This window comes from Echeneis naucrates, chromosome 7 (assembly GCF_900963305.1).
Source record: "Echeneis naucrates chromosome 7, fEcheNa1.1, whole genome shotgun sequence".
Taxonomy (NCBI): Eukaryota; Metazoa; Chordata; class Actinopteri; order Carangiformes; family Echeneidae; genus Echeneis; species Echeneis naucrates.
The window spans coordinates 9,024,443-9,051,391 of NC_042517.1; the positions used below are offsets into that span (position 1 = coordinate 9,024,443).

The 26,949-nt window shown below is 41.1% G+C and overlaps 4 protein-coding genes across 6 annotated transcripts; all 4 read right to left on the minus strand.

Moving 5' to 3' along the window:
- Window positions 1–323: 323 nt before the first annotated feature.
- LOC115045931 (2,5-diketo-D-gluconic acid reductase A-like) lies at window positions 324–6,365 on the minus strand. Of its 2 annotated transcripts, none has more exons than XM_029505920.1 (7): window positions 6,063–6,365; window positions 5,754–5,854; window positions 4,717–4,803; window positions 4,115–4,262; window positions 2,887–2,966; window positions 2,619–2,712; window positions 324–927 (listed from the first exon to the last, which is right to left on the minus strand). In XM_029505920.1, the coding sequence occupies exons 1-7, from the start codon at window positions 6,172–6,174 to the stop codon at window positions 806–808; spliced, it is 744 nt and encodes a 247-aa protein (XP_029361780.1). In that variant the 5' UTR covers window positions 6,175–6,365; the 3' UTR covers window positions 324–805. The 2 variants fall into 2 exon arrangements, with proteins under 2 accessions (XP_029361780.1, XP_029361779.1); XM_029505919.1 differs by lacking the exon at window positions 324–927 and adding an exon at window positions 1,486–2,130 and having other exon boundaries at window positions 6,063–6,359.
- A 1,072-nt stretch (window positions 6,366–7,437) lies between these two features.
- Window positions 7,438–10,985, minus strand: nsun5 (NOP2/Sun RNA methyltransferase 5). The gene is made up of 4 exons (XM_029505918.1): window positions 9,884–10,985; window positions 9,143–9,350; window positions 8,678–8,842; window positions 7,438–7,696 (listed from the first exon to the last, which is right to left on the minus strand). The coding sequence occupies exons 1-4, from the start codon at window positions 10,806–10,808 to the stop codon at window positions 7,516–7,518; spliced, it is 1,479 nt and encodes a 492-aa protein (XP_029361778.1). The 5' UTR covers window positions 10,809–10,985; the 3' UTR covers window positions 7,438–7,515.
- A 171-nt stretch (window positions 10,986–11,156) lies between these two features.
- Window positions 11,157–21,087, minus strand: mybl2a (v-myb avian myeloblastosis viral oncogene homolog-like 2a). 2 transcript variants are annotated; one of them, XM_029506478.1, is made up of 13 exons: window positions 18,806–19,022; window positions 18,521–18,580; window positions 17,362–17,464; window positions 17,162–17,233; window positions 16,844–16,936; window positions 16,520–16,740; window positions 16,279–16,399; window positions 15,409–15,462; window positions 15,078–15,322; window positions 13,969–14,671; window positions 13,458–13,700; window positions 12,950–13,150; window positions 11,157–12,724 (listed from the first exon to the last, which is right to left on the minus strand). In XM_029506478.1, the coding sequence occupies exons 1-13, from the start codon at window positions 18,814–18,816 to the stop codon at window positions 12,119–12,121; spliced, it is 2,733 nt and encodes a 910-aa protein (XP_029362338.1). In that variant the 5' UTR covers window positions 18,817–19,022; the 3' UTR covers window positions 11,157–12,118. The 2 variants fall into 2 exon arrangements, with proteins under 2 accessions (XP_029362338.1, XP_029362339.1); XM_029506479.1 differs by lacking the exons at window positions 18,521–18,580; window positions 18,806–19,022 and adding an exon at window positions 21,068–21,087.
- Window positions 21,088–22,701: 1,614 nt separating this feature from the next.
- On the minus strand, window positions 22,702–26,787 carry LOC115045732 (homeodomain-interacting protein kinase 3-like). The gene has a single exon (XM_029505546.1). It carries the CDS (start codon window positions 25,216–25,218, stop codon window positions 23,080–23,082), a length of 2,139 nt encoding a protein of 712 aa, XP_029361406.1. The 5' UTR covers window positions 25,219–26,787; the 3' UTR covers window positions 22,702–23,079.
- Between the last annotated feature and the right edge of the window lie 162 nt (window positions 26,788–26,949).

Consider the following 26,949-nt stretch of genomic DNA (forward strand, 5'->3'; position numbering starts at 1 on the left):
ATAGAATTTTTTACTAACTCATTTCATAATTCTTAGACATCACAGATTATAACAGCGTGTATACGTTCCCCGCTAAAGAATAAAAACGGTAAAAAAAAAAACAAAAAACTTTGCAGGACAGCTTAAAATTCGCCTTAATGAAGGTTTTCCTTTTAGGTGCAGATTTTCTGACCTGATTGTCAGCAGAAAAGGGCTCAGTATGTGCAGTTCTGTATGTACGCCCACCTCATGCAGTGTGTATGGTGGTTAAGTTCTGGTGAAAAGCTCACTTCCTCCATGTGGTGTTCATATTTAATGAGCGTTAATAATTGAAAATCCCATTGAAAGATGCAAGCAGGCTGCAGCATGTGTACGTGTGTGTAACGGCTAAAACGGTTTCAAATATCAGATTTTTTTTTTTTTTTAACCACAGGAAATCAACACAAGCTTCAGTCAACTGATATGCAGTGTTGCATTTGAGAGTTTTGTGAAGTTTGCAGATTTAAGGTATTAGAGTCAAATGCAGTAATTACAGTAAAGTCCTGTCGGTCCTCATACCTGGCAGGCCTGTCTTTATGTATTGAACAGCTGATTGTGCACTGGACTGACTGAACTCCAGCTGGTGAGAAGGCCCACAGAAGATTGGATGCGATATCTGGGGCGACCCTTGACCTGACTCATATAGCACAGCAGGAGGCTGTCTGGTCTGAGATGGACAGTGTGCGTCAGCTGTGGCTATGCGTGAAGGAGAAAAGTAAAATGGACTGACAGTTTGTGTATATGTGCATGTGTGTGTGTGTGTGTGTGTGTGTGTGTGTGTGTGTGTTCATACTGTTCGCAGACTGTTCTGTAGGTGCTGGGAGTGTAGACAGGCTGGGCGTTTCTTTATGACAGACGTCTTAGCATCTGTCTGTGTATCTGTTGATCTGTCGTATAGATTCTTCACCACTGTTGCACATACAAGCGCGCACACACACACACACATACATACACACACACACACACACGCAGTCAAAGGTGCATGTGAGCACATGTGGAATGGCTCACACACCTCCTGTCATATTAAATTTCTGCTAGTTCAGTGCACAAACACACATGCTGTACATGGCATGCCCCCAGCACACATATGAATTAATTACTTACAAACATACACTGTATAATTAATATACGCTCGCTCATTGAAATTACAAGAAAGCACCTAATCCAGGGAGTCACAACCCTTTCTAATCACACAACAAAATTTCTAGCATAGAAGTGAATTTCATACAATAACGGAACCTTAGCAGTTCTTCAGCATGTGTGTGGGGTTTCCATTATCAGTAGAGCCAGACAGCGCTACCGGTTTCCCGTATTCTTCCACTTGATTACACGCCAACCCCCCCCCCACCTCATGGCCAGTGTGTCAGACACAAAGGAATATCAATGTACAGTTCACAGTCCCACAATATCAGAACATCTGAATCTCAAAGTATAGTGGGAATAAAGTGAAACAGACAACCGTGATACTGAACTTTTTGGAATCTACGTAATTAAATTTTATTATCAGAGTTTAATTGAGAAAATTGGGAAATAAAATAAAAACTGATGTTGATTACATTTTCCAGAAAATTCTAAATCTTAGATCTTTGGTCTTTATCAGGAGTCACATTCTTTTCCACATCTGACTATGAAGATGATGTTTTTTTTTCTTCCTCCTCACCCCATCTGTAACATCCAATCATTCTATTTCTCTCCTCCCCTTTTAACTCCTGTACTCGTCCCCACAATCACCAATGAGCTCCATGAGGTTCCTGGAGCGGTGTGTCACTGCTTCGATAGCAGCAAGATCTTCCGTTGTGAGCTTTAAGTCAGGGCTACAGCTATGTAGGCTATCACTGATGTGCTGCCCCGCCCCATTGATCCCCAGCCGACAGCCAACAATGACTCCGCCCACCGCAGGGCAATCCAGCACGTACCGCGTTGCCACGCTAGCCAGGGAGCAGTCGTGTCTCTTGGCAACAGTCTCCAAGGTGACAAGGAGATCCTGGAAAAGGTTCCAACCTCCCCAAGTGTCTATAACATTTTTGTACTTTGAGAGGGAGGCAGTGTAGAGCTCCGCCCTAGAGTTAGGCTCCGCCTTCCCCAGATAACGCTCCGAGAGTAGACCACCAGCTGAGAGAGGACAGTGATGGAGGAGTGGAGAAAGCGCAGGAGGAGGAAGGCAGGCCGAAGAATTGAAGGATTCGCATGAATGTAAAGAGGGCAGGAGGGGAAACACACGACAGGCAGAAAGGAGAAATGGGAGGAATATGTAAATGGACAGAGCAAAAGAAGATAGAGAAAAAAAATGAGGGCAAAAAGGAGAAGGAAGAATGATAAAAGTAGGCAGAGACAGAGGTTAGAGGGAGGAAGAAGGGACGTGTAGAAATGAAGGCAGAGGAAGGAGTACAGATGATGGAGGGGGAGGGCAGAGGGGAGAGTGTCGTCACATCGACTGACTCCATCTTAGAAACCCACCATTTTACATTTCTGTGCCACGGGGGTCAATGTGCTGCTCACATCATGAGAAGCGCCCCCTTCTACTGTGTTATTGCTCTGCTGGAGTGATATTCATATAACAAAACTTCTGAAGATTAAATGTAGAGAAACTGCTGTCTCACCCAGAGTGCCGTACGTCAGGAGCTTTATGTTGTTGGCCAGACAGAACTGCTGCATCTTTGCTGCAGGTCGCTGGTCAATCACAGAGTACTGCACCTATTTAATGATGGAAAATAACCATTGATCACTTGACTGTTTTGGGTATGTTCTTAAATTTAATCTGAACTGATTGAGAAAAGCTTATGTCCATCCCCCAGGCCTTTAGCTTTCAAGAAACGTGGCTCCTTAAACAACAACGTTGAACATCCCTGGAGGAAAGGGAAGTGTTACCTGGTTGCTGGATATGCGGATGCCTCTGTTGGTGATCTCCTCCAGCCTCTGTGTGTCAAAGTTAGTCAGAGAGAGCTCACCTGAGGAGAAAAGAAGAAAAACAGGTGGGGGTCTGACAACGTATGATGGGAGAGGATCACCACACACCTTCAACATTTCTACTACAAAGAGCTGTACGTTTATTTTCATTTGTGAACCAAATCATTCCAGCACGGCAGCATAGTGGTTAGCGCTGTTGCCCCACAAGAAGGTCACGGGTTCGGTTCCCCGTTTCTGTGTGGAGTTATGTGGAGGATGTTCTCCCCGTGCCTGTGTGAGTTTCCTCCCACCGTCCAAAGACATCATGTTTGGGTTAACTTGTAACTCTAAATTGTCTGCTGGTCTGAGTGTGAGTATGAGTGGTTGTTGGCCCTGTGACGGACTGGGGATCTGTCCAGGGTGTACTCTGCCCTCGTCCAATGTGACTGGCTCCAGCACCCGCTGTGACCCAGAAACGAATAAGTGGTTGAAGATCAATGAAAAAAGGATCACTCCACCGACTGTGTGGCCAGCATTTGAACAATAATCATTGGTTTGTTACTGTTATAGGTTTAAAAAAGACAGCAACAATATATTACTAAATATTTAACGTTATTGCTCAGAGTTTATGATTCTATATATTTTTTGTTGAACAGCAAACAGTATCCTAAAGTAGGCAGTATCCATGAATAAATAACAACATAAATAAAACAACAGCGTATTCAAAAATATAAATGTTTGCAGTGAATAAATAAAATATTTCAGATAAAAATTCAACTTGGTTGGTTTCTTTCTGTGGAAACACCAAGTGGGCAAAAACATTCCTGATTCAACGTCCACTTAGCATTTCTAAGGCTTTCAGCCACATCTCAGGACTTTTATCAGTGGATGGAGTGAGTGCAAGTTAAATATTTTGGTTAGCTCTGGATCACTCAGACTAATAATGGCTTCATCAGCTGATGACCAACACATTTGGAAATTTTGGAAAGCGCTAATAAATGGAGCTTGAATGAAGCTATTTTTGTCAAATAACTATTTCAAAGGTCAACAAAGAACTCAACTCATTAAAGTGAACCTGATAAATGTTAATATATCTGGATAGACTAAGATTGACTTATTCTAGGGGATGTATGAATTATGTTTTTTGTTTCTAACCCGTCTTTTTCTGTATATATCTATAGTATAAGTGTGTGTCCTGCACTGTACATACGTATGACTCCCTCCTGTTGCAGATCAGACAGGTGTCCCAGTGCGTCCAGGTATCTCTTGTCTCTATAGTCCCACCAATGGAACTGAACACAGTCCAGGCTGTCCACCTGCATGCGAGCCACAGAGCGCTCTATTGCCTTCTCCACCACCTGCATCAACACACACACACGCACACAAACACAGACACTTCAACACCTGTTTGTACTGTCTAAACATTAGGTCCCAAGCTGCTAACAGTTTCATATAATTTTGTGCTCATGCATGAATCATTTCACAAAGAAAGCATATTCATGTATTGTTGGTTTACTAATATAAACATACAAAAGTACAACACAAATGTTCAGTTGTAGCATAATCCCCCCTTTAAAAAAAAAACCAATCATATCATCCTATTCATGAGACCAATAAACAAAAACATCTGCAAAATAGATGGGAATTGAAATGTCTGCATTGCTTTCTGTTTGTGGACCAGTAAGTGAATGTCCTGTTTCTACATAAAGACACACACTGCTCTCTAGTGGATAAAACTACTCTCGCCATTAAAACATGGCAGACTGAATTTAAGTGTTACGCTTACCTGAATTCATCTGTTGGGACACTCACCTTGCGGTCCATTGGTCCTGGTCTTGGCACATATTTGGTCAAACTCTGCAGGCCTGAGACACCATTCCCAGATGATCTGGACTTCAGCTATATAGATCAGACATCAAGGTATAGAAATTTCCAATGACAGATGTTTGACTTGTGCTATGCTTCATGTCTGTGGCTTAAAATAACCTTGCAAATTATTGTAATTAAATAGCTTTTTTTAATGAAGTCAAGCTACAGTTGTGTAAATGATTGAAGAAATAATGTGGGTTGTGAAGCAGGTGTTGACTGTTTTTTTTTTTTTTTTTGTGTAGCCATAATGAACAGTCTAGAAAGTATGTGTAATTACATTAACGTGAGAAAGAAAGAAAAGCCAGTTGAGTGAGGGAGGAACTCTTTGTCTGCACATTATTCCAGGTGAATGGCTGAGACCTTGGTCGATACCATTAGACTGTCGAGATACATCAGCCTGTTTTGTGTGTGTGTGTGAGAAAGCAGAGAAAGCATTAGCCCCTGCTGGCCATGCTGTTGTGAATATTGCGTGTGTGTGTGTGTGTGTGTGTGTGTGCACAGGCTAGATGCAGCTGGATATGTGTTAACATCATCTAATGATGGCAGGGTATTTGCTGTCACCTGTTTTCTAAATCAAATTTGTCACGCTGTGTTTCTCAATATAATTTTATTTTGTAAATAGATAGAAACACAGTGAAGCTCTAACTCCAATCTGCTCGGTGCGTCAGACCCCTTTAGTGCATTAGGTGGCTGAAAGAGATGAGTCACCAAGTCTTCAGTGTTGATTGATGTGATGATTAGGGCTTGAACATGCAATCCTCCACTTTTTTTTCATTTCTTTTTTTCAATTAAATTGTATAAAAACTGCACGGTTCCAACCTGTGTACTGCACGTGTGCTAATTTTGCTATTTTTCAATGATTGGGTCTTAAATGGAGTTTTAACATCGCATCAATAGGATTAATAAATAACTGTGTGAGTATGTGCAGTGAATTCATGTTTCCAATTTCAAAGAAATGCTGTGTGAGAGAGAGATTGTACCTTGCTGTTGAACTGTCCAAATATTTCCTCTGCAGGCCCATAAATGTCTGCCATGTCAAACGTGGTCAGTCCAGCGTCCACGTACTCCTGCATGGCCTCAACTTGGAGAAAAGACAGAGAGGTTGGGCGTCACATTGAGTTTGAGGGAGTTTAAGGCAGTCTCCACTGACTTGTCTTGTTGTGATGTCTCAGGTGTAAAGTGTGTGCCCCAGCTTGACTGCACTGACTTTGAGTATCATCTGTTCCCTCCTGTGTTTGCTGAAGATAACAGCCGGGGTGTATGGTCTTCATGCTGTCCCTGATCCTTACCTGCCGCGGCCCTGTCCACCGCTCCGTGGGCCCCGGACAGCTGCCACAGGCCGTTCAGGACCCGGCACACCTCCAGACCTCCGGACAGTCTCACCGTGGGCACCGGGGACATCTCTGTGAGGGCAAAGCGAAGTTTGCCTGCTACCGTTTGTGTACTAAAAAGTCGTCAACAGTTACACAACGTGTCCCGCCGCCCTTCTTTGTTTATCTGGAGGCAGAAGATTTCAGGTCTATGTTGTGAAATGTTTCTAAAAACGCGTCGACAGTCTGAGATCACCTGACGTCTTCATGGCGACGCGCTGACGTAACCATTTGGACGCAGTGCGTCACAATCATGGCGGCGCCCAGTGAAAGGCCCGAAACACAGCAACTTCAGCTCCGGATTGGAAAACGTTAATGTCTCTTATTGAAGAAAACGTCTGATGTCTCTCGCTTTCAGTAAATAAACGAATAAATGGATAAATATAAGAAACTAATCACTTGTTTTAAGAAAATGAAAAGTAGAAATAATACCTTCCCTGCCTCCTGTTCTGTCATTCTCTATTCCAAATTCTGTTTTTATATATATATATATATTTTTCCAATTCAGAAAGTGTTTCCCTAACATACACTGAAACTAACTAATCCACACATCTGTTATCTATGTCTAGATTATGAATCAAATTCAGTCTTCTTATACAACATAGCTTTTCCTTAAAATTAGATAGATTTTGAAATGTTTCAGAATATGAATGTCACATTTGTCACTGCTCCAGAGAGGCGCAAACACAAAGTACCCAAGAATAACAAAGAAACATGATATAGTGTAAAAAAAAAAAAAAGTATTAAAAAATATAAATGTTTGCAGTGAATAAATAAAATATGTCAGATAAAAATTCAACTTGGTTGGTTTCTTTCTGTGGAAACAAAAACATTCCTGATTCAACGTCCACTTAGCATTTCTAAGGCTTTCAGCCACATCTCAGGACTTTTATCAGTGGATGGAGTGAGTGCAAGTTAAATATTTTGGTCAGCTCTGGATCACTCAGACTAATAATGGCTTCATCAGCTGATGACCATAACATTTGGAAATTTTGGAAAGCGCTAATAAATGGAGCTTGAATGAAGCTATTTTTGTCAAATAACTATTTCAAAGGTCGACAAAGAACTCAACTCATTAAAGTGAACCTGATAAATATTAATATGTCTGGATAGATTAAGATTGACTTATTCAAGGGAATGTATGAATTTTGTTTTTTGTTTCTAACCTGTCTTTTCTGTAAATCTGTTCTGTATACACTATACACCTATACACTGCTCCAGAGAGGCACAAACACAAAGTACCCAAGAATAACACAGAAACATGATATAGTAAAAAAAAAACCCAAAGAAACAAAACTTTACTTTTCACTTACATTCCTCAAGTGTCTTCCAAATTGACAAACAATCACTCTTGATAAAATAACCTATTTTATTATTGTGGCCCTGCTGTTGCTTTCTTCTTTTTCTTCCTCTTCCTCTTCTTCTTGGCTGGTGTGCTTTCAGCATGTGTGGAGCACACCAGGTCAGCAGCAGGTTTATGTTTGTCCGCTGTCTCTGAAGGTTCAGGTTTACTCTCACAGGAAGGTGGAGTGCAGCATGCCACCTCAGGGTCACTGGAACAGAACAGACGGCAAAAGAAACCAGTCTAATTTCAGATAGAAATTGTTCATGTTTTTCAATATATAGTTTAACTGCCATGAATATTATTTATGTAATTGTTTAGGATTTTGTTAAATATCTTATGCTGTTTACTTTGATAATATTCATTTTATTTGTGTAACTTGTATGGGAAGTGATTATACTCTGTGTTGCAAACAGGATACATTTTAATGTTATAATCCACTCATGAAAAAGGATAGGTAGTTGCACAAGTGTGCAAAAAGCCTCAGCTAGAAACATTTTCTGCTTTTAATTTTTGGTTTTAAGAACAAAATTTCTCAAACAGACTAATTACCCCCCTCAGATATGTTTAGGATATGTCAGCAGGATATGTTTATTTCAGTTACATTGTATTGTATTTATGCATTTATATTCAGTATGTGGTGAAGATACGCCTGTGAAGGTAAACTGTATATTTAAACATTTCCACAGTGGCTTGTGGTTGTTGATGACAATAATAAAGTGAGTAGAAAATAAAACATCTGTAAGTGAAGAACTGTTGTCCCATTTTTTCCTGGAGGGACTGATACATAATTTAAATGTTGTAAAAGTAGCTTCCTACTCGAATGTAAATCAAAATCTACGATTACTTTATTGAACTGGCAAATTCCATAATGCCAAGATTTTAAACACAGAATTTGTCTGCACCCATGAAACATTCAAAATCCTTTACCATTTGTACTGCTGTAATCTCTTATGACAAGATGATGACTGAAACACAATTAAGCATCATATGCTACAAAAACAACTAAACAAATTGCAAATCTAGCAAAACCTTCAATGTAAATGGACTCATTAAAATAAGTTGTTTCTATTATATCAGCATGTAAATTAGATAAACTGGATGCTACTGGACAACAAATCTACAACAACATGATTAGATTATTTATTTATATTATTTATAGTAATAAATCACAGAATAACCCAGTAATTACCTTGTCTGGGCAGCTTGTATCAGATTTATTTTCCCAGTCTCACTGTGCTTCTCCAGCAAAGCCACAAAGAAGCCATGTGTGCGGGTCTTTGTGGTGCTGGCCCGCAGACACTGAGTGAGGGGTTCCATGCCTCGTTCGGGCCACTGAGCCAGAAGAGGAACCAGCCTGAACAGAAAACACCAACGCAGCCAGGATTAGTTCCACCAAGTCAAACAGAAGTACATGCGTATCAGGGAGTCCATAGTTCAATCATTTACATCCCCTCAGTCAAAGTGGATAAAACAAATGGGGTGTTGCTCTGCAGTCTGTAAACAAGAAACCAGCATAAGAATGCAAAAGGAACCTAAAGGCCAATCAAGTACTAGAGGCTTCGAATGTTTGCAGGTATAAAATCATCATTCAATCATCAAAAAAAAACAAAAAAAAAAACATGAATGTTTCCATTGTGACGAAGTGGACTGCTACCTGAAGCCAGGGTTCTGCTGCAGACAGGCTGTCACAACTTCTTCATTCTCCTGGCTGTGGATGGAGCAGGTGGAGTAGACCAGACGTTTCAGACGGGGAAATCTGAGGCCGTGGTTCAGGCACCGAAGCTGGAAGGAGGCCAAGGAGGCCAAACGGGCCTCATCCTTCTCCTGATCAGAAGAGGTGTTGTCCCGCAGGCACACCATACCTGGAACCACAGATCACAGAAATGACATTTCAGTCCCAGTTTGATAGCCTATAATCTCAGTAGGGCTCTGGTCTCTGCTGGGGATTTGGGTTTTTGAGAATCCTGGTGCAGCATATGTTGGTTCTGAATAGGGCTGGGCGATGTGGAACAAAATCCTATCACGATGTAAATCAAATAACTATGGTTTTTACTCCTATGTGAGATGTGAAGATACCACATTAATATTGGTTTAAATATTATTTATTTTCTGTCAGAAATTAAAAATAGGAAATGTATGACAGACATTGAAGAACTGTATTTCAAATAAAATAAAAATAATTATATAATAAAATAAAATCTTAATTCTGACCAGTCAGTAGATATAATGGTGTTCTGCCCATTTAATGGTTCAGAACAATGTGCAAGACCCTGGATGGGAAGATCCAGGAAATATACAATCTGAGACCATAAGATTCAAAATGGTTCATATTAACTGTTGATTTGCTGAAGATGGGTTGTGATTATATATGATTGGAAGATGTGTGAAACTCTACCTGATCCACTGCATGAAGGATCCAGCAGGATATACTCAACGTCTTTATACTGAGGGCTGTCAGGGTCCACCTTCAGGAAGTCCTGATTGGCCAGCTGTGTACAGGTCACCCCGGCTCGGAGCAGGAGAGTCGACATGGTGGCCAGACGCTTTGCGTCCAAATCAAAGGCCGACAGCTTGCCCGTGTTCCTCATGACGGCTGCCAGGTGACTGGTCTTGTTTCCGGGAGCAGCACAGGCATCGATGACATGGCTGCCAGGTGGGGGGTTGAGGAGATAGGCAGGGAGACAGCTGGCTTTGTCCTGCAGAATAATGTGTCCAGCTTTGTAAAGGAAATGGTCATGGAAGTCCATTTTTGGAGAAAAGACCAGCAGCTCCGGCAGATGCTGGTCCCTCAGAAAGCTTTTTGCCTTCAGAGTTAAATCCTCCAGCCTGGAGGCCTGTCCCTGGTAGGCGAAGCCGTCTCTCTTCAGGTAGTCCACAGCGTCCTCCACGCTGGTCTTCAGGGTGTTTACACGGACATACCTTGGCAGCTGGTCCTCAGTAGACCTCTGGAGTCCTGCAGGCAGCAGGTCTTCATTCCTGCTGACCTTCTGCTTTATCTTCATACGGGCCAGCTCAGCCTGCAGCCTGGAGCGATGCTTCATCATTGTGGTTTTCCAGGATCCGCCGCACTTGAGCCCCTGACCCAGCACCAGGTCGTAGACCAGCACCTTGGCCAGAGGCATCTTCAGCTTGGTCTGCTTGAGCAGCTTGGTGGACTCGATGAGTTCCTGCAGGATGGAGGAAAACTTCTGGGTCTCACACACCAGAGCGAACAGCTGCTTGATGTTTGGGAATTTGCTGTCGTAGACCAGCGTCTTCAGAGCGCCCTGCTTCCTCTCGGCTTTCTCTAGGATCTCCGCGGCTTTCGCATACAGAGCCATGACGAAAACAACCCGTTAGCCGGATTTAAAAAAAAAAACAGATTAGCTGAAAAATCTAACAAGTTCCTGCTGTTTCACTGCCGACAGCTGGCCGGACTCCTCTCCTCTTCAGCGATCAACAGTTTTTCATATTAAGCTCTTAGAAGCTGCTTCATGGTCACTTTCCTGACACGCACATGGCGGAATAAGGGCCGTGACTCCGGAAGTACTGTTTATGTCTGACGTAGAGGCCGATCCGGCCAATCAGTGATTTGAACTGAATGACGACACCAAAACCTTAACAGCATTCCTGAAAACTTTTATACATTACTTTATAGAAATGCCAGTTTTAAAATATGGACATGTCCGAAGGGAAGTTCAATGTAAAACTTAGAACCGCCTGATTTATTGCGATTTAGTATTTGGTAGGTTTTATCATTTTTCATCTTTTCTATTTCCTTCTTCTTAAGTAAGCGACTATTCTGAGCTTATTACATCAAGACAGAGCTGTTCAATAGGCAAACCATCCTGAGCAGGAATGAAAACCGTGAGTCTTAAATATGAAAACATTAGAGAATATTTTTGTTTAATTCAAGTACGGTCTCCATGTTGAGTAAAAAGGCAAACCGTCCATACTGGTTTTCAATAGCTCATCAGTGCAACAAAATCAGTCAGCTAATATATTAGTCTAACTAAGATGTACAGCCACTTCTTTCAACAGCTGATAACTCATCAAGGGTCTTGGTACACATTTCATTGCAGCACAGAGCAATACAAAAGTAAATTACTTTACACATTTTATGAGCCAAAACAATATTAAAAAGTTAAATCTGTTAATTTTCTGCTAGGTGACCTGATAGTAAGCTGCTGTATGTTACGTCCAGCACAAAACAACTTATGAGCTTAAAAGGTCAGTTTTCTAGCAAATAACTCAAACGCACATAAGGCCCATGATCACATTCATCTCTGTGTGTCTAAGAGGCAGCAGTGAAAGCACAGGGTTTTAATGGAAATTATAGTTTTTACCTGAATCGGCTTTACACTTCCACATTCTAACGCCAACTTGACACAAAGTTGGGAGCAAGTTGATTGAAGTCTGACATTGTGTTGTACCACGTTTAAAAATTATTTTCAATACATTTCAAATAGTACACTAATGTTGAATGATGTTAAGTTCAGTAACTTTAATTAGTTCAAAGAAGTGTATGGCTTGGGGTGATATGTTAATTGGGTGAGCAAATTCCGTTCATTATAAGGAAGCTGATGCCTCTTTAATGTAACCAATCAGAGCATACCAAATTATGGAAAGGAACTCCCAAAAACAGCAAGACCTATCGGTGTTCTGCAACCCCAGTGGACTTTTTAGCAGTCTTGGTCTTTAAAGAGTTTTTGTACAGAAGCAGCCTCTCTGTGGTGTGAGATGGTAGGCGGTTCCTCTTGGCTCTTACAATGCATGTTGCCATGGGACAGAGCCGATCGAAGCCTCCTGAGGTGGCTGGGACTGCTAACAGCTTCTTGGCAATATGCTGGAGCTGAGGGAACCCAGTAGCAGACTTCCAGTACAGCATGCTGGAGTTGCTCTCCCACAATGGTTCAGCCAGGTAAGCATCAAGCTCGGACCTCTTCAAGGTCTTAGCTGGCCGTTGGCGAAAATTGAAGATGGACTTCCGCTTGAGATTGTTTTCCCTCATTCCGTTACAGTTTTTACGATCTGAACTGGCACCAGATGCCTCTATTGGTGTGTTGGCTTGGTTCCCTTCTTGGACTTCCTCCTCTTTATTCAAATCCTTGTTCATCTTCTTTTCATCTTGTTCCACAGGGGGAGAAGCTGAAGCCTCCAGCCCTTTTAATACATCTTCCACAATAGTATGAACCTGATACTTTGATGGAGGAGTTAAGAAATCTGTCTCGTCCTCCACTTTAGCATCAGAAAATGGCTAGAAAAGAAAAAGCAGACGACTGTTTTCATTCCGTTTCAGTTTTTCATCAGCATACCCCATAAAAAACACAGATGCCAATACAGATCTCCATCTGTACACGGAGGTGTACAGATGTATATAAAGTTAAACAAAATTTTCAGCCCATCGTTCAAGTTTCTCAGCTCTGTGGATGCAAAACAGAAAGCATGACAGAACGGCCAAGCTTCCGTCCAAATTCAGTACCTGCAATTTGATCCTGGGGTCAAGCACAGCTGCTAGTATTACGTCCTTCTGGTGAACCAGGGATTGGAAGTGTGCGCGGAGGCCTGTGCGAAGAGCCTTTTTGAAGTGGGTGTAGTTTGTGACACGGCTCTCCACAGCCTTATCAATACCAACAAGAGATGGTATGATGAAAGAGATGGTCACACCGTTTCCTTGCAGAACCTGAATTAGAAGAGATCAAAGGGAAATGTTCTCATACTATCTTCAACAACAATTTCAACAACTAACAATTCGCAATTGAAAAATACTTTATGTAATAAAAAAAAGTTAGTTATTGAAGTTCCACACTCACACAAAGTGTTTGTCTTAGCCTATATCTATTACAGAATGAACCAATGTAGGTTTAATTTATGTAATACATGACATATGTAAGAATGTGCAGTTCTATTTTAAACTGATAATAGCTGAAGTGATAATGGCAATAGTAAAATTCCCACTACATCCATAATTCATTAACTTTCTCTTTTACCTGCAAGGCCTCCTCAAAAGGCTCAATGAGACCCAGGATGTCAATCACTTGCTCCCTCCTGACCATGACCAGAGGTGGAGCGCTGGCAGTATCATTTGCTTCTATACGAGCCTGGGCAAGAAGCGTCATAATGGAGCTCCAGACAGACTCTTGTACCATACGGCGCAGCGACACCATCATAGAGTTCCAGCGACAATGGTTGGAAGAAGGGCAGAGAGACACGTTGCACTCCCTCAACAAAACCTGAGAAGGGAAAATTATTACAATAGTAGTAGGTTTAAAATAATTCAGGAAAGATCTGATGTAATACAATGAGAGGAACAAGACAATGACTCAAAAATGGTGATGATGTATGCCCATTACAGATACGTTATTGAAGGAAAAAAACTGTTTCCAGTAGAGCACCATAGCTTGCGAATGACCTAATGAGAACTTGGAACAGTTCTGTACGAGGACAGAATATATTGCAGAGTAAAATAAACAAAAAATTACATCCATTGCTTTCTCCTACCTCATTCCAGTAAGAGCTGTTCCTAAAAAAAGCCACTACATTGTGGACTTGTGACAGTAGGTTTTCCACAACCCTGGAATTCTTCAATGCCTCCTTGATCACCAGCTGTACTGTCTTGGTCACACAGACCTTCCTGGTCCCAATCTGAAGCTTTGAAAAGGGTGACTCTGTTTCTGACATCTGATCAGACAAAAATGTCGCTGTCTCATCTCCATCTAGTTCTCCTCTGTTAGATGAACACATGATCTTGTAGTCACAGAAAAAGTTGTTCCCAGCCAGGATTTCTTTGGCCTTGTTGGCCAGTATATAACCAATGTTGTGTGGGAAAATGCCATAGCTCAGCAACACACCTTCAAGCTCTTTGGCCACAGCAGTGCTGAGGTTTTTGTGAGTTAGGTGTCGAAAGGCCACAGTTGGACGACGGATCTGCCAAGAATCACTGACAAAGTGGAGCTGCACAACAATGATGGGCTCCTCTGCTGTTTGGGACTGATGCCCAGCCCAAAGGTCAAAGGTGACATGAATGGCACTCTCACCATCTTTGGTACTGGCAAGGCAGGCTTTAAGGTCACGGATGAGCTGAGGCTTGATGGTTCTCTCCACATTATCATAGAGCTGCAGGCCCATAACACGTTGGGAGAGCTTGGTGTATTCAGGGTTAATGGTGCTGATGAGAGACCTGAAGCCTGCACCTTCAACAAAACTGTAGAGAACAAAGATAAATCAAAATCAAATCAAATCAGACTTATTTATATAGTGCCAAATCATAACAAAGTTACACAAAGGCACTTTACATATGGAGCAGGTATAAACCAAACTCTTTATAAAATTATTTAAAGAGACCCAACAGATCACCCCAAGAGCAAGCACTTGGCAACAGTGGCATGAAAAAAACTTCCTTTAATAGGCAGAACTAGGCTTAGGTAGGCTGCCATTTTACACTCTTCTAATGCAGACATGTATGTCTGTCTTTTGTCGTGATATTTAGAGTGGTGACAGGATTTCTGTATTAACATGTTGCAGACATACAAGTGGCAAGTTAGCCTTTGTGCTTCAAGACAAAGCATACAACCTTCACATTGGCATAAGTGACTAGCAATAAATGTCACCTGAGTGGCAGCATGTCCTCAGCAATCATCCTCAATGCTGCATCAGCAAACTTTTTCTGATTTTCTTGTGCAGCTGCTGGAACACCTGAGCTGGGACTGGAACTGGAACTGGAACTGGAACTAGGAGTTAAGGTTGGACTCTGACAGGATAATTTTCTCCTTGATGCTGAAGTCTGTGGAGAACAAACAGCCTGCTGTTTGGCTTTTTGACAGTCTTTCTGCTTTTTGTCTTTCTCCACCCTGACCTACAGCAAAGCAACACAAAAAATAATTAAATCAGCTGGGGATATCTTAACACAAAGTTTTAAAAGGGCATCTAAAAACAGCTTACCACGTCAGGAACTACTGGGTCAGTGTCTAATACAACGTCACACTTAAAGTCCACCTGTAATAAAACACATCATGTAAATCTAGGGTGAATAATGGGAATTCAATGCTTGCCGATGCCAAAATTCTGAAAGAGGGCTTGTTTTGTTACAGCAACATTTATGTTGTAGGTACATGAGATGTGACTCTTCCAGGGCCAAAAGAGACAATGATATTATACTACTACAAGCATCCTAGTCTGACATCAAGTACCAAGAGACGGGAAGAGTAAATGAAAACAACATGTAGAGTGGCAATTGCAGGAACAAACTGCTGTACAGTTGCATTTAACACAAAGTTATAGACAAAAGGCCAATATGCAACCTGTTCCACAAAGCATCTCTAACCCTAGCATCAAGAAAGAGACATTTCAAAGTTATCTACGCAACTTAAAGACATCGAGATTAGTACACAGAACTCAGGGCAATTATGTTGTGCACTTGATATTAATATATCTTCAAAGCTTAATTTTTACTTTTTAAATGATGACTGTTTTGAGATATATATATATATATATATATATATATTTTTTTTTTTTTTTTTTTTTTTTTTTTTTTTGCCTTAACAGATATTTAGCTTCATCAAATCAGGCTGTTTTCCTCTTTCCATCTGTTCCTCTGTATTGCTTTGCTACAACACGATTGGTTGATTGGATAAGTACACGAATAGGCAGGTGTACAGTTGTTCTAATAAAATCCTTCATAAGCAATCAAAATTTTTTTAACTATAGCCCCACTTCATGTTTCAATGAATTATTCAACCAGACATCAGTAAAAAAATAAATATAGCAAGCTGATATAGTATGAGCTAAATCCAATACTATTTAGCACTGTACCTCTTCTTCCACAAACTGTTGAATATCAAGAGTAATGCTTTTTGCATCATCTTTGTACAAGCCCAACTCAGCTTTGCGCTTGATAGCTGAATTCCAATGATTCTTCACAGAACTGTCTGTCCTTAAAAAGGAAATTAAAAAATGCATTAAAATCTCCAAAGAATTATGCATTTCACCAGCTTTCATCCACCTTGTAAAAAAATGTATGAATTACTGAATCAATCGTTGCTGACCAACCCACCTTCCAGGAAGCAGCTTTGCAATCTCCGCCCACCGGTTTCCCAGAATTGAGTGGGCTTTGTAGATGATGACGTCTTCTTCATTGGTCCAGGATGTCTTTTTAATCTGTGGGTCAAGGTGATTGTGCCATCGCTCACGACACTGTTTCCCCACACGTCCTTTTAGGTGCTTGGCAATTAAACTCCAGTGTCTATTTCCGTACTTAGTCACCAGCTCTATTATCTGTCCAGGGCAAATATACAAGTATGAGATAATCTGTATTAACTAGCTAGATAATTAATATTTACAAAAACTGTGAATCAGAATTTCTCTGTAACTTATCCACCTTTTCATCTTCCTCTCTGGACCAGCAACCTTTCACCAAATTAGGGTCCAGCTGTTTTTCCCAACGAAACATGCACTGGCCTTCTGTCCGCCCCTGTTACAACAAGAAATTTACTTATTTTCAAATGGGTAAGACAGCTTGTTGTCAGTTGCATAATAAACAGAGAAATATGTTGGCATTGAGAAATTTTCATTAAGTTAACATGACAGGCTTATGATTTGAAGCCTTCTCAAATTTGTTTTATCAGCCCTTAGGGGTTCACTTTGCAGTTCATTCATTCCTTTGTTCTGGACTAACTATTTCTTTTCAAATACTTACTGGTAAAAAACTGGCAATGGTTTTCCAGTCATTTTTCCCAAAGTTATTGATCAGGATTTTGAGATTTTCATCCTGAAAAGAGTGGCAAATCAGTTTAGACACAGTATAATTTAATGTGATAACTGATGATGCATGACTAAAATCTGTACATAAGGGTGGTCTAAAGGGCAAGTACTGCCTCAAGTCTTCTTTCTACTAACCTCTTCCTGAGTCCACTTAACCGAACACTTGGTACCGTTCTTCTTGTCCACTATGTCCGAATCAGTGTCAATGCAAAGATTATTACTCCCCTCATCTTCCATTCTATAAACACAGTCAACCAGTCAGCACAAACTTGTACTAATGAACTGGACTTCAACATTTTGAAATAACTAAGTGTTACATTATCTGTATACTACTAAATAGTTTACAGTGGTTTCCTTCAAAGCTTATTCAGTAACTGGCCTTACCATTTTCACCTACTTCCAAAGATATGTATAGAGGATAAATACAATAAAATAAAAAATAAAAAAAAAACAGCACAAAGGCCACTTTAAATATTTCAGATTTATTATTTTAATCTCTGCTGATGTATAAAATATCAATCAAAACAAAGCTGACTTGCAGACGCGTTAACCTGTTGTCTACATAAAGGCCAAAAGAGTCAGCTGTTTTCCATTGGAAAATGAGATATATTATTATCAGAACACCATTTAATATAAAGCATAAGTATAATATAAGTTTTGGGTTTTTCTGCCCTATCCTTTACTACTGAAACAACATTTTCTCTGTAATATGCTCAAATAAATAACTTCATTTGTTGGCAGCTCAGTGAGCTTAAAGTTGCCACTGCTGTTTTCTAAGCAGCAAAGAGGCAGAAACTTTATTTGGTCAGCGTGTTTGTCACCTATTTTAGTCTTCGTTGTTTATTAGGAGTGCCAAGAGTGCACATTTCACCTCCATGCCACAAATACAACCAGCTCATTGACCATTTAGCTCCTGTTCCACAGCACTGAGCTAACTGTCCTACAAATGCTGAGATAGCTTAGCAGCTAACAAACCAATGTGAATATCAACCGATGCGTTGTGTAGATTTCGAGACAATTCAACTCGAACCTCTCAGGACAAAACTGAATTTGGTATACAATGAGTAACAATCTGAATTGCTGACATTTTAACTTTGCTCTAACTTCGGACGAGCTAACTTGTAGCTAGCAGCCCTTTTCAACACGCCTGAGGAAACGGTTAACTGACAACACAGAAAGAAGGAGCGCCTCTACCGGCACGTTGTAGCAGTTATTGTGGCCCAAAATGAGACATTTGTCCCGGAACAAAGACAGTTAGCTGGCACCACAGAATGGAAGACATGGAAGTGCCTACCTAAATTTCAGATTGTGCAACTGCTTCTGGAAAACAGCCGGGTCCAGCTTCTCCAGCTCACTGCCAGGACACAACAAAACATCGGCTTTAAACGGACATGAGGGAAACAGTGTCTCACTCACACACAGCAACAATGCAGAGCGACAACTTCATTAACTAAAGCAGTTGCTCCACACAATCATCGAGCTCCTTGGACTGTTTCCACCTCCAGGGTTGCACAAACACACATTTCTGACATGTATGGCAGAGTTAACATCTTCCTAACGTGTGTCTCCGCTCACTCACCCGACAGACATCCCTCTTGTTTCCACGCAGCTCCACAGTCGGTCAGATAAACGTGTAAAAAAAACTACATGCGGCACACGGCGAGTGCAAAGTGTGTGTAAGTTACTGAAAACGGTCACAGTTAGACAACTGGTAGGGCGGAATGAGTGAAAGTTTCCCCGGGACTGAGTCGGCGGCGTCCGCTCCGGATCAGCGGGGCTCAGCAGACTATCTCCCCGGAAACGGTGCCGGAGAGGGACGGTTAGAACTGGCGCTAACGGCTAACGGCTGCTGTTGCTGAGAAACGTCGCTGTTGTGTTCAGGGCCACTCCGTCACTTTAACATCAACAAACTTCTGCAGAAAGTACCATTTCTGGAGAAAAACCCACGTTTAACGAGCTTCATCCACAACTCTAAGATGTCTCTCTGCATGATGGGCATTATAACAACATCAGCCGCTTGTGAACTCATTGGTTGGTTCATTTGTTTCTGTTAGGCTACATGCTAGCAGTGCTACGCGCTGTTTTAACACGTGACTTTATTTTCTACTTTAATAAAGACTTCATCTGTCAGGACGGAAATTCAAACACACCCAAGCTTAATAAATATGTTTTAAATGAAGTAGCTGAGATATTTGAGTTTACAGTGCTGGCAAGAGGCAAAACTTCAAATTTCCAGACCAATTGTTGAGGTTATGAGACAAAATGCTAATAGACGACTTACATGTTTCTAATGTCAGGATACCTCATTTATGTTATTTTAACAATATGTTATCATAATCAATCAATATTAGGTGTCTATCTGATCACTAGATCAAATCATGCTAGTTTAAACTGATCCGTTGAGCAACCACATTTTCTTTAACATTTCAAGTTTTTAACATGTTTTATAAGCAAACATGAGGCAATAACAAGGATTGATGTGGAGTAGTATGACAATTATCGTAAATCATTAGCTGTTTACACCACAGCCTCCATTCATAGGAGCTCAGAAGAAAACTTAGTTGGTTGCAAACATGAATAGACACTTTTCTACTTATTGACTGTGGTAAACCCTTTATCAAATGCTTACAGGCTAGCTTCAAAGGCTAAATATGGGGAATTCAAGTCAAGAGATATCCATTTTAATTGAGTCAGCTTTATTTTGCCTCACCCTGTACTGAGGTTATTTAATGTGTCACTTGAAGGCACACACAGGCCTGTATGTGTACATGTCTCTTTTTGGTTGTGAGTTTCTGAAGGAATAATTTTTTTTACTTCTGAGTGTCAGACTCACATTCACACCTCAGGAGTGCAGTTAATAAAGGAACTTCATGGTGTTTCACAGTGGCTACCATGACCAATACCGTCCAGCTGGGGCCAGCTTCACAGTGGAGCCTAATTTCTATTGGCCTTTTCCACAGTCTCTCTGATCACGTCATCCACGTCTCCTTCAAAGATTACTTGGTAACAGTCCTGTTCACCTCGTTCCAAAGACATGTATAAAGGATAAATACAATAAACTCTAAAGAACAAATGCAGCACAAATGCCACTTTAAATATTTCAAATGAATAATTTTAATCTCTGCTGATGTATGATGTAAGTATCAATCAAATCGAAGCTTATCAGAACACCATTTAATATAAAGCATAAGTATAATATAAGTTTGGGGTTTTTCTGCCCTATCCTTTACTACTGAAACAACATTTTCTCTGTAATATGCTCAAATAAATAACTTCATTTGTTGGCAGCTCAGTGAGCTTAAAGTTGCCACTGCTGTTTTCTAAGCAGCAAAGAGGCAGAAACTTTATTTGGTCAGCGTGTTTGTCACCTATTTTAGTCTTCGTTGTTTATTAGGAGTGCCAAGAGTGCACATTTCACCTCCATGCCACAAATACAACCAGCTCATTGACCATTTAGCTCCTGTTCCACAGCACTGAGCTAACTGTCCTACAAATGCTGAGATAGCTTAGCAGCTAACAAACCAATGTGAATATCAACCGCTGCGTTGTGTAGATTTCGAGACAATTCAACTCGAACCTCTCAGGACAAAACTGAATTTGGTATAAAATGAGTAACAATCTGAATTGCTGACATTTTCACTTTGCTCTAACTTCGGACGAGCTAACTTGTAGCTAGCAGCCCTTTTCAACACGCCTGAGGAACCGGTTAACTGACAACACAGAAAGAAGGAGCGCCTCTACCGGCACGTTGTAGCAGTTATTGTGGCCCAAAATGAGACATTTCTCCCGGAACAAAGACAGTTAGCTGGCACCACAGAATGGAAGACATGGAAGTGCCTACCTAAATTTCAGATTGTGCAACTGCTTCTGGAAAACAGCCGGGTCCAGCTTCTCCAGCTCACTGCCAGGACACTTGGTGTGTGCAAAGTGTGTACAAGTTACTGAACTAACGTAAAGTGAACCGTTCGTTAACAGCTAAAACTTTTATTTTACAATCAATCAATCAATCAATATTTCGATATAAAGGTTCCTCAGCAAAATGTGCTGTTGATGTTCTTGACTGAGACCTTTTCATGTGAGGGACAGGGACACATTTTCAATGTTACAACGGATGTTTCCCGCTTTTGCGCCTGGATTAAAATTCATAAATGTTAATAAACATAATTTATCGGTAGCATTACCTCAGGAGTGCAATAAACAAACCAGTTTATTTTTTTTTTTAGCCCTTAGCTTTCTTTCCTCTCCCGGCTTTTTTTTCCTGTTCAGGGTCAGATCCGTGACTTGGATGATTTTGTGAAGTTTTTATAATGCCATTTATTTATTTATTATTATTTTATGATGCAAATAAAGCACTTCAACCTACAAAAAAATAATGAAGAAAGGAAATTGAGCTGATCTGAATGTTTTATTTATGTATTCATTATTTAAAAATCAAAATGATGAAATCTTTCACAGGATTAACGGAAAAAGTCAATCGGTTTTTCATCGTGATTGGGGTTTAATCTTTGTTCGTTGATTTGGCTTCATGCTGTCTGCTGCCAGAGTTTTCACACGCAATACACACACCGCTCTTTCTGCACAAGCGCCACTGCCACCTACCGGAGCGGGGATGGAACTACACCTTGTTTTGGGGCGGTCAGACGCGCCCCCAAACAGTTTCTTTGTTAAGTCAGTGATCCCAATCATGGTTTTATTTATCGTCTTTACTGTCCTCTAGGTGGTGGTGGCGGTTTTTGGCAACAGGGGACCTGATGTCACTGTTATGATTAACCATTGATTCGTTAATGGCACTTGGAAAAATTGAAAATAATGAACCTCAGCTGCTTAAAGGAGCTGGACAAGTCACCAGTCACATCACAGGGCCAACGTACAGAGAGAGACAGAGACGAACAACCTCTCACATTCAGACCTATGAGTCACCACTTAACCTTAAACGTGCACGTCTTTGGACGGTGGGCGAAACCCATGCAAGCACAGGGGGTGCAAAGGCCCAGGAACCAGACCCACAACCTCCTTATTTGTGGTGCAACGGGGCAAACCACTGCACCGCCATGCTTAATGAGAAGCTCTGGGGTTTTATTTCCCAAACTTCTCAAAATCAGTGATTTAGCTCTGTTCTTGATTCACAAAGCACAAAGTTGTGATTAAATACATTTTGTGAAGACTTAAACATGTAAGTTAATTGTAACATCGTGAAGATAATTTTAGAAAAAGCCTGTGATGTATTTTGCATTAAGACTACAAAACTGTCAATTTTAGTGACAGTAAAAACATTTTAATTTTACAGGAACATAATGGCAACCCTGCTGCCAGTTGTTTACTGTTTTTCTTCAGGAGAGTTTATAGTGGCAGCTACACCCATGGCTAACAGGGTAATTGGTACCATTTACTGTTGTTTTCAGTGGGCACAGTGCACCTTGTAGCGTTCAAAAACATTCATAAAATAAAGTCATGGAAACAATAGATAATTTTTATTTATTTTTTTATTTTTTATTTATATTTCAGACAGACACATGAAACACAGATCAGTTAATTCCCTTGTCACCAAGATTTAGAAACCCAACAGTTGCCAACCAGAGCAAGCACTTGACGGTGGAGAGAGAAAAATGGGAAAGGGGGGAAAGCAAGAGAGAGAGAGAGAGAAAGAAACAGCAAAGTGTCGGTGCTACTCTCAGACCAGTAACGAGTTTGAGAGCCAGTTCTTTGGCAGTGGAAACACAAGTAACTGGTTCGAGATCAGGCACCGGCCCTTAAACTGCTTTGGTGAAAGAGGGCCACTGAGCTGTGGAATAGTCCTTATAAGTAAGTCTGGATGTACCATGAACACTGGTTGTCAGTGTTGGTGGGTGGTGCTTATTGGGTACGTGGGTTGGATCGCTTCTTTCGAAGGCTAAAAATGGAAACCATCCTTTTCTTCACTGAGCTGAAGAATTTGTTTACCCTCTGAAAAGCATTATTCCGGCGAGGTCCTGTGTTGACGGTATCAGTGTCAACAATTTGGATGTCAGCTGTAGCTCCGTTGGTTGAAGGTACAAAGACTGTGGCTCCATCAGTTGGTGCAACATCAGCGTCATTTTCAATGGCAACTGGCACACGATCAACACTTGTATTATCGTGGTTATGTGGAGCAGAGGTGTCTGGCTCTTTCTTAGGTGGAGTGAAAGCAACCCCATCACGAAGACTGGTTTCTGCTGAGGGTCCGGGTGGCTTATTTGATTGTATGTTTACTCCATTGGTGGGGTTTGAGGGAGATGGATCCTGATGGTAGGAGTGACTGGTGGCAGGCTGCAAGGTGGTCTTTGTATCGGCATTGTTGTTCAAATGATCACAGCAGCGTTTCAGAGGTTGACGTCGGCGGAGCAGGCATTTCCTCGCTGGGCGTCGAAAATGTGAATGTCGGGTGTCAGGATCATCGCTGAAAGAGTCGATGTCAGCGTCGTATCCGCAAGAGAGGCATTTATTACTGTAACTGTTGCTGCCTCTGCAACGGTTACTGTTACTGACTGTGTCGCTCTCACTCTGACTCTCTTTGGTTTCAGCACTAAAATCCTCAACATCTGCATCATAACTGGAAGAATTCAACAATTCTTTTCCTTGGTACCAATATGGATCTTTCTGCAAGTCAGTTATGACAGCAGAGTTTGAATAGTCTTCATGACCTTTGTCATCATCTGACGTGTCCTGCAGAGAAACACTCAGGAGCTGAAGGGCAGTATCTGTATAGGAGCTGGCTGCCATTTCAGCTCTCAGGTGATCCATTGTGATGAAACTGTGCTCTAGGGCTTCCCTGGGAGTAATTCTCACTTCATGGTCCAGATACAGGCAACATCTCAGAAGGTCTAAAAATGCCCTCCTGTCCTCAAATTCATGATGGTCTTCTGTGGGTGTATAGTTCATTACTGCATCCTGTAAGTTCCAGGCAGAGTCCAAAGCCCTTTCATAAACATCTGTTTTTACACCAGTCACCGCCTCGTACTCCTCTGGTGTCCTCAGTCTCCACCCAGTGAACTCATCCCAGAAGAAATATGCCCAGCTGAATTGTGCAGCAATCAAATGGTGATTTTCTGGCTGACCCACCATGTGGACCACTGTTTTCATCCAGTGATACGGGCAGTTGCCGGGGAAGAGGTTGGCACCAAAGTACAGGAACGCCATGACACAGCCCAATGCCCACATATCAACAGATTCAGACAGGGGAAGTCCCAGGTTTACTTCTGGAGCTCTATATGAATTAGCCTGCATCATCATTCCAACTTTCACTTCACTGGTGTGAATGGCCAAACCAAAGTCAATCAGCTTGACCTTGAATGGCTGATCTTTGTGATTCACAAGCATTACATTGTCAGGTTTCAAGTCTGTGTGCATAATGCCAATACTCTTCAGGGCTTCAAAAGCCACCAGTAGCTGGTGGGTCACAGTACGAATTTCATTCAGACTCAACGGCTCCCATTCTCTCTTCTTTATCAGGTCCCAAAGGCTCATGTCCAGCATTTCAAAGGCTAGACAAGAGTGGTGTTGGTATGTGAAACTGTCTATGAATCTTACAATGTTCTGCTTTTCTAGATCAAGAACGCTGACTGCCTCTAACATGGCCACTTCCCTTTCAATGAGGGAATCTTTGTTGTCTTTGTGGATTTTGATTGCCACAATTTGAGAGGTGTTTAGGTCCAAACACTTGACAACTTGGCCAAAAGAACCCTCTCCATTAAAATCCAGTATCTGGTAGCAGGTGGTGTTGCTTCGGAGTATATCTCCGTCCTCTGCTTGATCTTCTGGACGTGCATGTTCACATGCTTCCTGCTTTCTCTTCTCTTGTGTTGGTGAAGGCATTTCTGATGAAAAGATTTGCAAACCTGTTACAAACGTAGTGCCGGTCACTCCTGTCTCACTCTGAAGGCGATCAGAACGAACTGACCAAATTTGTGTCCAGGTTATATATATTAGTTTTTTCTGTGATGTCATACGTGACATCACAGAAAACTTCTGGAACATCAAGGGATCAAAGAAGGCAATTTAAATAGATACATAAATAAACAAAGAAATTCACACACAGAAAACTTAATAAGGAAGCACAGTTGTCTGGATGGCTGAGCCGTCTAATGCAATGTGTTCAGGTCTCCCCTGGAGGTGCAGGTTTGATTCCCACTTCTGACAGAAACCTTTGCACTGTTTATTCATCGAGCAGAAATACTGTGAGAATGTTTAGCGGACATTAGCGTGTGTCTTCACATTGAGTTGAGCAAAAAATATTTGTGAAATGCAACAGTACTGATTTAACATCCAATACAAAAATGTCACACTCTTCCATGTGGAATCAACAAAACTGTAACCTGCTGAGTGTTTCATCTGTTTCATCTGGGTTCAGTAATCCCACTGGTTTCTGTTGGCACTGTTCATGGATGATTGCAGTTTGCTGACATCCATGGTAACAGACTCAACCACACACACGGATATCAAACAATCAGTGTGTCACGTTTGGGACACTGCTGCAGAAGCAAAAGCAAAGGACGTGACTGCTGTCAACAGAGTTGTTACTATGTCATCATAGATTCAAGTGATTAGACTCGTTTTAGTCAAGCACAGAATAATCCAGTCTGAAAATGCACAATGTACATGAAAAATAACGCCTGGGCAAAAGTGAATATCCAAATAACCTGCCCCAACACATGATAAAGATTAATAACTGTAATTAAGAAAAATATAGCACAGTAGAAAATGAAACCACTCAGGTCAAGTCCAGTTAACTCACAACTGTGCGTGCCACGTACTGATTGCCTCATTATCAAAAACACTGTTTCTGTTGTGTACACATTGGGCTTTAATAGTTCATTCAAAGAGAACATGTAAATATTTTGACAGCTGTTTGATTGATTCACAAGTTTTCCCTGTACACACACACACACACACACACACACACAGACATATGGATTTTTGCTTCTGTAATCATCAGCCCTCAATGACTCTGCTGCTGGCAGCGTGACTGGACAGTGCGCAACTTCAGCCTCTCTGTTTGCACGATCGGTCAGAGAATAACAGCTTGGCATGCAGGGCTGCAGTTTTAGAAGCTAAATGGTGAACTTGGAGCAGAATTTGTCCCTGAAGGTTTTTTCATTATTCATTTAGACCATTAAAAGGAATCACTCAAAGCCATTCAACCAAAGAAAGAAAATGTTGTTTTTTCCTCTGTTTACATGAAAAATAACCTGGCACACTATTCTGTTTCATTAAAACGTCCAAAACATGTTTTTTGCACAGGGTAATAGTCTAACTCTATCTCCAGAACTGCTATGCGCTTGTGTTTCTTTGATATTATGAATAATTTATTAATTTATCGTTCATGAATTAAGATGAATGACATAATAACGACACCAGATTTGGCCCATAGTGTCAAACTGTATCACCCAGAACAACATCAAACTCCATCACCAACTTAATTTCCATGGCAGAGAGGCACTTACACTGATATAATCACAATAATACAGTACATAATCCTATTTCACAATAACCCTGTGCTCTGATAATCCATAATCCTATGATGCTGTATATTTACAGATGTTCGGTACATTTTTTTCTGTTACACATCATTAAAAAGGACAAATTAAAATCACTGGCTGCTATGTACAAGCTAAAATGATTTCAGCTTTCTTCTGCTACAATACAGAAATCGAATCCACCAAGCAAACAACGTTAACTATCAGAAATCCAAATCATGTGCGTGCTGCA

Bases quoted from the DNA above. Each gene is read 5' to 3' on its own strand.
- LOC115045931 (XM_029505919.1), bottom strand. From the start codon at position 6,174: ATGTCCCCGGTGCCCACGGTGAGACTGTCCGGAGGTCTGGAGGTGTGC. The intron at 4,263-4,716 runs GTGAGTGTCCCA...GTGTTGATGCAG, and splicing joins CAGGACCAATGGACCGCAAG to GTGGTGGAGAAGGCAATAGA. The intron at 2,713-2,886 runs GTAACACTTCCC...ATCATTAAATAG, and splicing joins TCCGCATATCCAGCAACCAG to GTGCAGTACTCTGTGATTGA.
- nsun5 (XM_029505918.1), bottom strand. From the start codon at position 10,808: ATGGCTCTGTATGCGAAAGCCGCGGAGATCCTAGAGAAAGCCGAGAGG. The intron at 9,351-9,883 runs GTAGAGTTTCAC...CTGTGGTTCCAG, and splicing joins TCCTTCATGCAGTGGATCAG to GTATGGTGTGCCTGCGGGAC. The intron at 8,843-9,142 runs GTAGCAGTCCAC...TTTTCTGTTCAG, and splicing joins CAGCAGAACCCTGGCTTCAG to GCTGGTTCCTCTTCTGGCTC.
- mybl2a (XM_029506478.1), bottom strand. The intron at 17,465-18,520 runs GTAGGCACTTCC...CTGTGTTTATAG, and splicing joins TTGCACAATCTGAAATTTAG to AATGGAAGATGAGGGGAGTA. The intron at 15,463-16,278 runs GTACAGTGCTAA...GTTTTATTACAG, and splicing joins AACAGTTTGTGGAAGAAGAG to GTGGACTTTAAGTGTGACGT.
- LOC115045732 (XM_029505546.1), bottom strand. From the start codon at position 25,218: ATGTTCCAGAAGTTTTCTGTGATGTCACGTATGACATCACAGAAAAAA.